Source organism: Centruroides sculpturatus, unplaced genomic scaffold (genome assembly GCF_000671375.1).
Source record: "Centruroides sculpturatus isolate CEXI.00-Female unplaced genomic scaffold, Cexi_2.0 scaffold112, whole genome shotgun sequence".
NCBI lineage: Eukaryota > Metazoa > Arthropoda > Arachnida > Scorpiones > Buthidae > Centruroides > Centruroides sculpturatus.
Genome location: NW_019384367.1, coordinates 559823 through 570624, shown reverse-complemented (window position 1 = coordinate 570624; position 10802 = coordinate 559823). Strand labels below are relative to the sequence as shown.

The 10802-nt window shown below is 31.8% G+C and overlaps 1 protein-coding gene across 1 annotated transcript; it reads left to right on the top strand.

The window, feature by feature from the left end:
• The first annotated feature begins 5408 nt into the window (after positions 1-5408).
• Positions 5409-8526, top strand: LOC111612756 (glycosyltransferase family 92 protein F13G3.3-like). The gene is made up of 2 exons (XM_023354012.1): positions 5409-5460; positions 7221-8526. The coding sequence occupies exons 1-2, from the start codon at positions 5409-5411 to the stop codon at positions 8522-8524; spliced, it is 1356 nt and encodes a 451-aa protein (XP_023209780.1). The 3' UTR covers positions 8525-8526.
• Positions 8527-10802: the final 2276 nt, after the last annotated feature.

Here is a 10802-nt window from a genome sequence, read left to right as displayed (position 1 = left end):
GAAGAAAGGAAACAGTGGGGACGCACGTTCAAACCTAACCTAACCTAACCTATTCTAATAATTTGGTTGGTAATAATTATGGTAATTTATTAGAATAGGTTAGGTTAGAACGTGCGTCCCCACTGTTTCTTTTCTTCTGTTTGCTGGAATCAGAGACAAGTTGCCATTTTACTCACCATAGGTAACATTAACTGCACAATTATATCACGCGGTCACAGAAAAAGTATGATAACTTTATTATTTTTCGTCTCCGGTCCAAAAGTAGGGTATCGTTGAAGTCGACTCGGTCCCCTCAGTTCAGATAGATACTCAAAGTCCCGAAATTCCATAGGTGGTTATCTATATAATAATTTCCCTAATTGTATTAATATTTTAAACCGTTTGATTTTTTTGTATGTTTTTTAATTGGTTGATGATTGATTCTATCAAGTAATTTGTTGATTGTTTGATTGTATTAACTTGATTCTTTAGATATCAAAAATTAAATAAAGAACATTATGTTAATTTAAACGTACAGAAACGTTGCTGTTGTTCCAGTAAAGATCTTATTTTCACTTTACCGAGTGCCTAGTAGGTAATTTGCAGATTACCTAGATAATCTGCACATTACCTAGGTAATTTGAGAAATAGAACAATTTTAGCAACTTTAACGGATCACCCTAGTTCAGTGTTTCTCAACCTCTAATGAATCGTCGCTCCCTTCAACGTAGTATCGCCCCCTTCACTTCAAAATTCCGATGCCGAGGGCCAAATTCGTACTGCATTGAATAGACTAGTGACTAGTATAATGTTATTTGTTTAATTATTGTACGATATAACGAATAAAATATCTAATTATTCTTAATTTAATGTTTTACTATATCGCCCAGAGAATTGTTTTTCGCCCCCTAAAATATAAATTGTTACTAATCGCCCCCTCAACAAGGAAAAACGCCCACATGGGGGCGATATCGCCCCCGTTGAGAAACACTGCCCTAGTTAATCTGCAGATTAGCTAGGTAATATACACATTAATGACTTTCGAGCTTTAGCGGTAACATCATAACAAACAAAACAAAACCGAGCAAACTAATAGTGTTTTCCGAAAAACTGATTCGAAAAAACAAAATTTTTCTGGTAAATTATTTCTCCTTTAGTAGTGTGGGTTAATTGGTAAAAAGTATATGGATGAGCCTTCTACCAGAGCCAACTCTGTGTTATTTTTAACCGATTACAGGCTAGACTCATTGTTAAAGCTTCTAAGGTGTAACATGCAAGAAACAAAAGTCGTCCTTTAAACTTGACTTAAGATTTTGGAGGCTTCATAAACATAAACACGTGTAAAAATTCTGCATGTCAGAAACAGAAACATTTGATTTATTCGCCTATTTTTACAGCAGTCACCGTAAACAGCACACACAGCAAGCATAGTTTTCAAATAACACGATATGTCTATACGTGGCGCTAACTTTCAGTTTATAGTGCAATTACTCGTGTTATCGTCTAACCCTGATTTATTCTACAGCATTTATCATTAAATTTTACTGTAAAATCAGATACACTACAAAGTATTATTGATTTGAGCTAAAAATGGAGTATAGCTAAAATAACTTTTAAGTCTGATCTTTTTTTAATTTTTAAAAAAATGCGAAAAATATTTATAATAAAATAAAGAATAAAACATACGTTTAACGCGCTTTTCGCGTTCTCAGTGCATTAAACTTCACTCATTTCGTAGGAAATTAATTTGAGTATATAAGATTTAAATTTAATAATCACAATTAGTCAAATTTTATTTCCAAAATAAAATTTTTTTAACAAATTTGTAAATAATGAAAATTATAAAGCAACAGCTGGTAAAATAGTCTATGAAGTATAGTTGTTCGTGTTATCCTGTAAGTATGCACGGAAAATAGCAGTTGTAGTAGAAGTGGATAAATTAGAATAGATAGGAGTATATATATTTCTTTCCTGACATCTATAATCTTTATATTTATATATAAATACAGTATAAATACAGCATTATGTTTTCCAAAATCAAATATATAATAGTATTAGTTTGTAGAGGTAAGTTCATTCTTTTTCATTTTACTTTCTTGGCTATTATAAAACGGATGGAAAGTATGGCTATCGGTCAAAAATTATTCCGGAAATTTTTACATTATTGGACGCAGAAGACATAAAAATATCCAGAAAATAAGTTGGAAATGTTTCTGTGTGTATGTTAGTGTGTGTGGGGGGGACACGATTTTGTTAAACTACTTTGAAGTTTAATGACTCCTTTGTCTTTTGCGAAAATTTCTGAAATGTTCGACAAAAGACAAAGGAGTTATTATTTAAAAATTTCAATATTGAAAGTAATAATTGTTTTTCTATAATTATAATTTATTCAGATAGACAATTATATAACACGAGAAAAGGAGTTACAATATTTATTCATTTTTAGATTTAGAAGGGTATAATCTTGTCGATTTTTACAGAAAAACTCATAGACGTATAAGAAAGAAAACTTTAAAAGTTTCTGTAAATTAAATATTTCGATTTACAAAATAACTTAAATATAAAGTCAAACATCGATGTATGCGTTTCTAAACAGCGTCAATGAATAGGCCTACTTGAGAACGATTCTTTCTATAAATATTAAATACAGAGAAAGAAAACTTCAGTATCTGTAAATTATAAAACGTTGCAAATGACATTATTGTCATCAAATCATGTGATTTCCATACTTTCAAACTGAAGATGTTTTGTAAATAGTATTATTATACAGGATGACCTATCGAGAGATAAAAGAGATCTTTTCAGCATTGCATGAGTGCATGTATATGATGCTTGCTTGTTCCAGCGCTAAAATAAGCGATACTTAAATATATATCCAGGGAAAAAGACTAATTCATTTAAAATGCCACCATAATAATAAATTAATGCATTCAGTACAATAAAATAAATAATTCGACATAAAAGGCATATGACAATGTAGCACAGCAGGTGCTCCAGGTCATTCCCAGACGTGTCTAGTGGATAGAACTGTTTGCTTACCGTCAGATAGGACATGTTCTTTACAGTGACAGATTATTTGTATGTTATACTAAATTGCCTTAAATTGATTCCCTTCGGTTATTTTAGTTATTTTCGATACTTATCGTTTAGCACCGCACTGGATTTCCTATGAATTTCAGAGTCGAAAAACAATGGAGTTAAATTGATTTTTTGTTGTAATTTATGGAAATAAAAACCACGCGCATAAAGAGTGTGAAATAAATATTACTATTACTATAAAATGGAGTGTTCAATGAAAGAAATATACCTTAAATTGCAAGGAGCCAATAAATTGTAAGGTTCAACTTATCCAATAGGATATTGATATTCTTTACTCATTGTCCAATAACTATATTTTAACGTAATCCGAAGAATTAATTTTATTATTCTTCCCTTATATTAAAGTTACTTAATAATACTGTATTTGAATGTTATTGGAAATTATTATACAACGAATTTTAGCACTGTTAACTAAAATAAAGCAAATAGGCATAGTAGTGACGTCATGCGTTAGCCTGGAAAATGGGAACCGGTAATCTTGTTGTTATAGCTAAAAACCAGTGGCGTGCTGTGACATTTGATGATAGGGAAGCTGTGTTTCTATAAGAAGCCGACTTCCAGGGGCAATCAGTTAATTCTTTCTTTAAATGTATTTTTAATAGATTATTTATCTGACGTAGCCTACTTAATAAATAAACAAGTTCAATATAATTACCTCTGTTATTAGATCCAATATATTCCATAAGCCCTCTAAATGCCAATTCTTGCTTCGATATAAACATATAACATCTATTTATTTAGATATAATATATCTATTAGCCGTAACTGTCTCGTTATAATTTTCAATATTTATTTTATATTATTTACTAATGTTAAATTCTATTCCGCTTCGATTTCCAAATTGCTTCAAATACGAAAGAATCGACGATTTTTCGTGTCTTTTGCCAGCTAAATTGTCAAAGCAATTTTTATTCCACACACTAATTTCATTTGAAAATAGTAGGCAAGCCAACAAAACAATTTTTGCATTTTTATGCATTTACAGAGCCATTTTATCGTGAAAATGTCGAACAAATTTTTTTATTGAAGTGTTTATATTTAACTTAGGCCTTTCTCTTTTAATAATGTTTTCTTTTTCATTATATGATCTTGAGCCAAAACGTTTTTAAAATAAATTTTCAATATCGCAATTACATTCCGAATCGCTAGCTACGATATAAGGGCTAAAATTAAATATAAAATTATAAAAATAAAATGTATTATAAAATGGTGAAATAAAATATGTGGTGGATATACATACCTGGTACAAAACATTCTTCAATTGTATGAATATGTTACCGCTAAAGCTCGGAAACTCGTTAATCTGCAGATTACCTAGCTCAGTGTTTTTCAACCTTCTTGAATACGCGACCCTTTTACTAGTTAAAAAATTCTGGCGACCCCCCTAAAGCTATATTAAAACTATATCAGTGATTTTAAAAACTATGTATTTAATTTTCTTTCTGTTGAGACAAATTATTGTTGATTAAAATGAAAGTTTCAGCAGAATCGACAATAATTTAACACATAAAGTATGAAACTTCCTTTAATTGTAACATTAGGCACATGGAACTGTTCACCAACGGTATTGTTTTTTTTTAGGATCTCAATTTTCAGCTTCTACTTTTCTGCTTTTTATTTTCTTTTGCAAATCAGCTCAACACTTTTTCCGCTATCATTTTCTGGGGTGGGCCGTAATTCTCGCTGAAATTGTAGTTTTTTTAATGTAGTGTAGGACCTGCAAACACTTGTCTTTTTCTTGTAACCGCGACCCCCCGTGTAAGGCATCGCGACCCCCTTGGGGGTCGCGACCCACAGGTTGAAAAACACTGACCTAGCTAATCTGCAGAGTAACTAGCGTGATCCGTTAAAGTTGCTAAAATTGTTCTATTTCTCAAATTACCTAGGTAATGTGCAGATTATCTAGGTAATCTGCAAATTACCTACTAGGCACTCGGTAAAGTGAAAATAAGATCTTTGCTGAAACAACAGCAATGTTTCTGTACGCTTAAAATTAACATAATGTTCTTTATTTTACTTTCGATATCTAAAGAATCAGGTTAATAGAATCAAAGAATCGACAAATTAGTTGATAGAATCAATCATCAACCAATTAAAAAACATACAAAAAATCAAACGATCTAAAATATTAATACAATTAGAGAAATTATTATATAGATAACCACCTATGGAATTTCGGGACTTTGAGTATCTATCTGAACTGAGGGGACCGAGACGACTTCAACGATACCCTACTTTTAGACCGGAGACGAAAAATAATAAAGTTATCATACTTTTTCTGGTGATCGCATGATGTAATTGTGCAGTTAATGTTACCTATGGTGAGTAAAATGACGGCTCGTCTCTTATTCCAGCAAACAGAAGAAAGGAAACAGTGGGGACGTACGTTCTGTTCTAACCTAACCTATTTTAATAAATTACCATAATTATTACCAATCAAATTATTAGAATAGGTTAGGTTAGGTTTGAACGTGCGTCCCCACTGTTTCCTTTCTTCTCTTTGCTGGAATCAGAGACGAGCCGCCATTTTACCCACCATAGGCAACATTATTTAATTGTGCAGTCTAAAGATTGGTGACACTTTGAATTTCATAGCAATTGGTTTCTGCGAAAAGCACACCTATTTGTGGTACATTTATTTGTGGCAAAGATCTTATTTTTACTTTACCGAGTGCCTAGTAGGTAATGTGCGGATTACCTAGATACTCTGCACATTATCTAGGTAATTTGAGAATGGAACAATTTTCACAACTTTAACGGATCACGCTAGTTAATCTGCAGATTAGCTAGGTAATCTGCAGATTAACGAGTTTCGAGCTTTAGCGGTAACAAATATACTTTTAAAGAAAATTATAATTAAATATAGCTTTGTAATGAAACGTACATAAAAATAACATTAATTTTTTCTGTTACTGAGTTGAAGATAGTTTTTTGATGTGCCCGCAGTGCTAAAAAAAGTAAAGAACTCAATGAAACTTCGAGTAAAATCATATTTCAGCTAAATTATGAGCACAATCGCGAACAGCAGCATCAATTTCAATAAAATAAACGTTTCATTTAAAAAAACTAATTACAATAAAAAAATACCTGGAACACTTTTGATCTGCTTCTTCATATATTTCTCGAGAAACAATTCAGTTTTTCGTTATTTAAATTTTCAAGCGGAATATCTGCACCGGTGAATGCTTCAACCATTTCTTTATCAAAATCGCTTCCATTTTCAAACAACAATGTTTGTGACTGTAGGGTGTAATGTTTCTTGTGTTTTGCACTGTTGAGATGTTCCGAAAGTCGTTTCTTAATTGTATCACGTTCGTAGTTGACATGTGTAGAGCACTTAACACAGAGAATTCTTTTTGGTACGGCGAAATATATTGCCACCTAATTCCTTAATCATGGAATCAATTTTAAACTCAGTTGACTGTTTTCTAGACATTTTTGCACGAAGCACATGGGAAACTAACGATTTCGCCACCTATCATCAAATTCGCCGATTTTCGCCAAAAAAAAAAAAAACTTAGTGATGTTGAGACCGGATTTTTAAATTAGTACTAATTGAAAGATGCTCACTCCAGGCGAATATAGCTGAGAAATTCGTCAAAAGCGAAAATTTTTGGCTCTAGTTCATACTGTACTTAGTAGCGTGAAGCAATCTGCATCGTTCCTAAACAGACAAACGCTCAGCCATCTTTTCATCCCACTGCACGTGCGGGTCTCTCGCGGTTACTGCCCACATCAATAGCGAGGTTGAGGCCAAAGTTTTAAACGCGAAAACGTGTACGTTGCACGTTCAGCGCACCTTTCCAGTAAGTCTAGAAGTTTTACAATGTTGTTTGGATAGTCAGTGGAATCATGATCGACATTTCAAACACCATTGTCAAAAACTACTAGGCTTAAAGGAAACGGGCGCTGAACGTCCAACGTACACGTTTTCGCGTTTAAAACTTCAGCCTCAACCTCGCTAATAATGCGTGAATATAAACTTCCATTGATTGATGTACACGAGCACATAAATATTATGAACGACTGATTATTACAAAACTTAAGCGATTTCTCAATGCCTCCTTACTTTCCATTCCCTCTGTAATATCTTTAATTTTATGAAATCATTAAAATATCTTTGATAATTAATTTTATTTCAGCATTTCAGATTAAAGTAAGAAGAATAATATCTGTCAGGAAAGTAAGACGAATATTACCATGGTGTATAATAATAGCAGCGCTATTATTGTTATTAATTTTCAAAGATATTGAAATCAATAAGACTAGCAATCTTCATGTAAAAAGGTCAGTAAGTCGTTCATTAAATACAAAAACATATAACTCTGATTATTCACAATCGCAATTAATAATAAACAAATGGATTCATGTTAAAGAAGATTATTACGTGTATTCTGCTTATTGGGAATATCGAAAAACACCATCCTTTGTTCGCATTATTGCAATAGGTCCAAAAAAACCAATAAATTTGACTACTTTCTCTTGCCTGCTAAAATATAACAATGGTTCCATTAAACGTTCAGACATTAATTATAAATTTATTCCAGAAGATCACGATAAAAAGCACATATCATTGTTTTTCTATTGCAAGGCATCCGATATTCCTGAACGAGTAGCTCTTACATCGACTAAACAAAACGCAACTCATTGGATTAAAGTGGCACTTACTGAACCTGTAAAAGGTAATGAAATTTGGCAAAGTAACATTGCAGTTTGTGTTCGACCCTTTTTTGGAGAGTTTCCTAATAATAATCTTCAGCTAGCAGAGTTCATTGCGTATTATCAGATAATGGGAGTTCAACATTTTACATTTTACGATTATAAAGCAAAAAACTCCATTAAATTATTGTTAAATGCTTCAATTGATGGAGGTATGCCTATCAGTTTGTTTCCATGGAATCTTCCTACTGATGTAAGAGACGCATGGGATTATGGTCATTTGGCAAATATAGCGGATTGTATGTATCGATACGCGAAAACGCACAAATACGTTGTGATAGTAGACATCGACGAACTTATTTTGCCGCAACAGAATATATCATTAATGGATATAATAAAAACGTACAACTCATCATGGAGTACTCTTTTGTTCCGCAATACGTTTTTTTCATTAGATTTGCCAGATGATCCAGAAGTTAAGAACGCAACCATTCCTCTAACTATTCTAAAGAAGACGTTGCATTTTACACCCATGGAACCCTACTTGAGAACAAAAGGTATAGTTCTTCCGAGTAAAGTTGAGATTCCGGGAATTCATTTTACTTGGAAGTCTATCGACAATTCGAAAACAATTACAGCAGAACCAACGTTTGCCAAACTACATCATTATCGTCATCGGGGTAACAAAGAGAAACCTGTAATTCGTGACCAAACTGCGTGGAGATATTCAGATAGAATTTTAAAGTCAGACCCAATAAAAATTTGGAAAAACTTAACCATTAGCTAAATAAAGCTACATCAACTGCCGTATAATACCGGACTAAATATCATCGATAGTAATTTTGAATTACTGATTAATTTGTCTCTAGAACAAGGTCTATAAACGCAAGGTTTGGACACGATAATTTGATGCACCACGGCAGTCGCCATATTGGGTCTTTTGAGATCGTGTGTATGGTGTTTCTAGGACGAATGGTTACTTGTTTTTTTCGATTTGAATTAGTTGAATTTATTGTTATCTATTTTTTTATAAAAATGGTTTGGTACTCAGCATCGCATTATAAAAGTTCGTCAGCCAAAGGTGTAAGATTGTTTGTTTCTTGCTGACAGACCCAGGAGAAAAATGATGTAAAAGTTAATATGTTTTATTAAAACGTCACGATAATTTATGTTATTATATATATATATATATATATTTCGGCCTGAATAGCTTATATTAGGAACGAAGAAATGGGTAAAATGTATAGCGTAGCGAAGAAAAATACGTCACCCCGGAATAGAAATGTTTTCCTATGTGGACACTCAAAAAACAAATCATGATGTTCGACCGATTCGAAAAACAAGTTCTATGTTTTGTTCAAAGATTTAAAGATGTGGTTTTGATTATTGGATTATTTCGTTAAGGCAACGCAATACGTAGGCGATCTGCCGAGAGAGGACTTTCTACGGGAAATGGCCCCTAGATAGGTATTGCAAACGTGAATAAATCCCAGAAAAATGCACGTTGCCAACCCGTTGGCCAGGCGCAATCCCACGGATGGAAAAAATGTGAAAGAAAAATTTTTTTATGCAATTTTAATAAAAAATAATTAAGAATAAATATGAGTGGTATTTGCATTTCGAAGAGGATTTGAGCTCGGTTCATGTTAGGCAATCCTCATACTGAATTAGACAGATGAAAGTATACTTGTAAAAGTACTTGTACTGTACGTGGAAGTCAGCAAAATCCTTTAGTAATTATACAAGAATGAAAATAACTAATAAAAATTTTCCTAAATGTAATTATTGTTTCAAATAAATATTTTTATTAATTTAATAAAATATCTTTAAAAAATATTTAATAACAATAATTCATTTATTAATAGTAAACGTAAACTGCCATGATTGAGGATACCTTCAGACATTCTTGCTTCTTTACAAAACACAGATAAATTCTAATGAAGAAAGTAATTTAATTTTGATACTCTGAACCTTTTGCCTTCTATTTTTTTTTCTTTTTTTCATGCAATAATACCAATTTAATAACCTGCATTAAATATGAAGATGCATGCTTCATAACATAAAAATCTTCTTGATATTGAATACTGTACATTCTGAAAAGTGTATCAAAATGTTTTCCTATATTTTGAGTAATAATCTCAAATAATCTATATCTCCGAAACCGAAACTGACACTTTACAAAGAAGTGCTATAGAGACTCAACTCTGGTTGCCTGCATGAAATACTGTATAACTAAATCGACAAGTATTTTATCCACTCTTGCCCAAATATTATGTTTCAACTGATTTCATTTTAATTATTTAATTAGCTTTATTTTATTTTTAATTTTAATTTCGGTTTCGGTTTTGATGTAAAGACCAGAGTTTTAATTATTTTATTATGTTTAAACATTTTCTTATGGGGTTGCAGGCTTTTGAGTCCGCTGTGTACCAGAACAATCGATATAACTCTAATAGATTACGTACTAAAGTAATATATGCTATACAAACTAATAATATATAGTTTATTCTAGCTGGACGAGTGTAGTTTCAATGTTCTTCGTCACGAATAACAACTTAATTATTGATAGTATTGTATAATGGCATGAGGCTTAAAACAGGAAAATAAAATTACATTGACAAAATCTCGGAATCTCAGGTTATCGAATCGTAGTCCAGGGATTGCTGGTGACGGTTTTAAATCTCTATAAATAACCCCGATACCCTTTAAATTGATATGGTTCGTATTATTCTTAAAGATCCTTACATCATGTAGATACTTTATTATTTTTAAATGATATACAAATTTTATATGAATTCAAAACTAGATAAAATTAAAACGTAGTATCATATTAAAAGGTGAATGTATTCTAAGTTAAAATATTAACAATAGAAAAAATAAACAGACAATATCAGAAAATCTTAATATGATACAAACACTCGGATATTACAGAAAAATAAACTGTAGTAATCATTAAATTAATATCGTGTACAGTAACCTGTTTTATAAAATATTCAAACACCCGTTAAAAAATACAATTAAATTTAAAAATATTTTCAAACATATTGTGACAATGCCGAAGGGCC

Coding starts and splice junctions, on each gene's coding strand:
- LOC111612756 (XM_023354012.1), top strand. CDS start 5,409: ATGACGGCTCGTCTCTTATTCCAGCAAACAGAAGAAAGGAAACAGTGG. Junction 5,461..7,220: donor AGAAAGGAAACAGTGGGGAC/GTACGTTCTGTT, acceptor ATTTTATTTCAG/CATTTCAGATTAAAGTAAGA.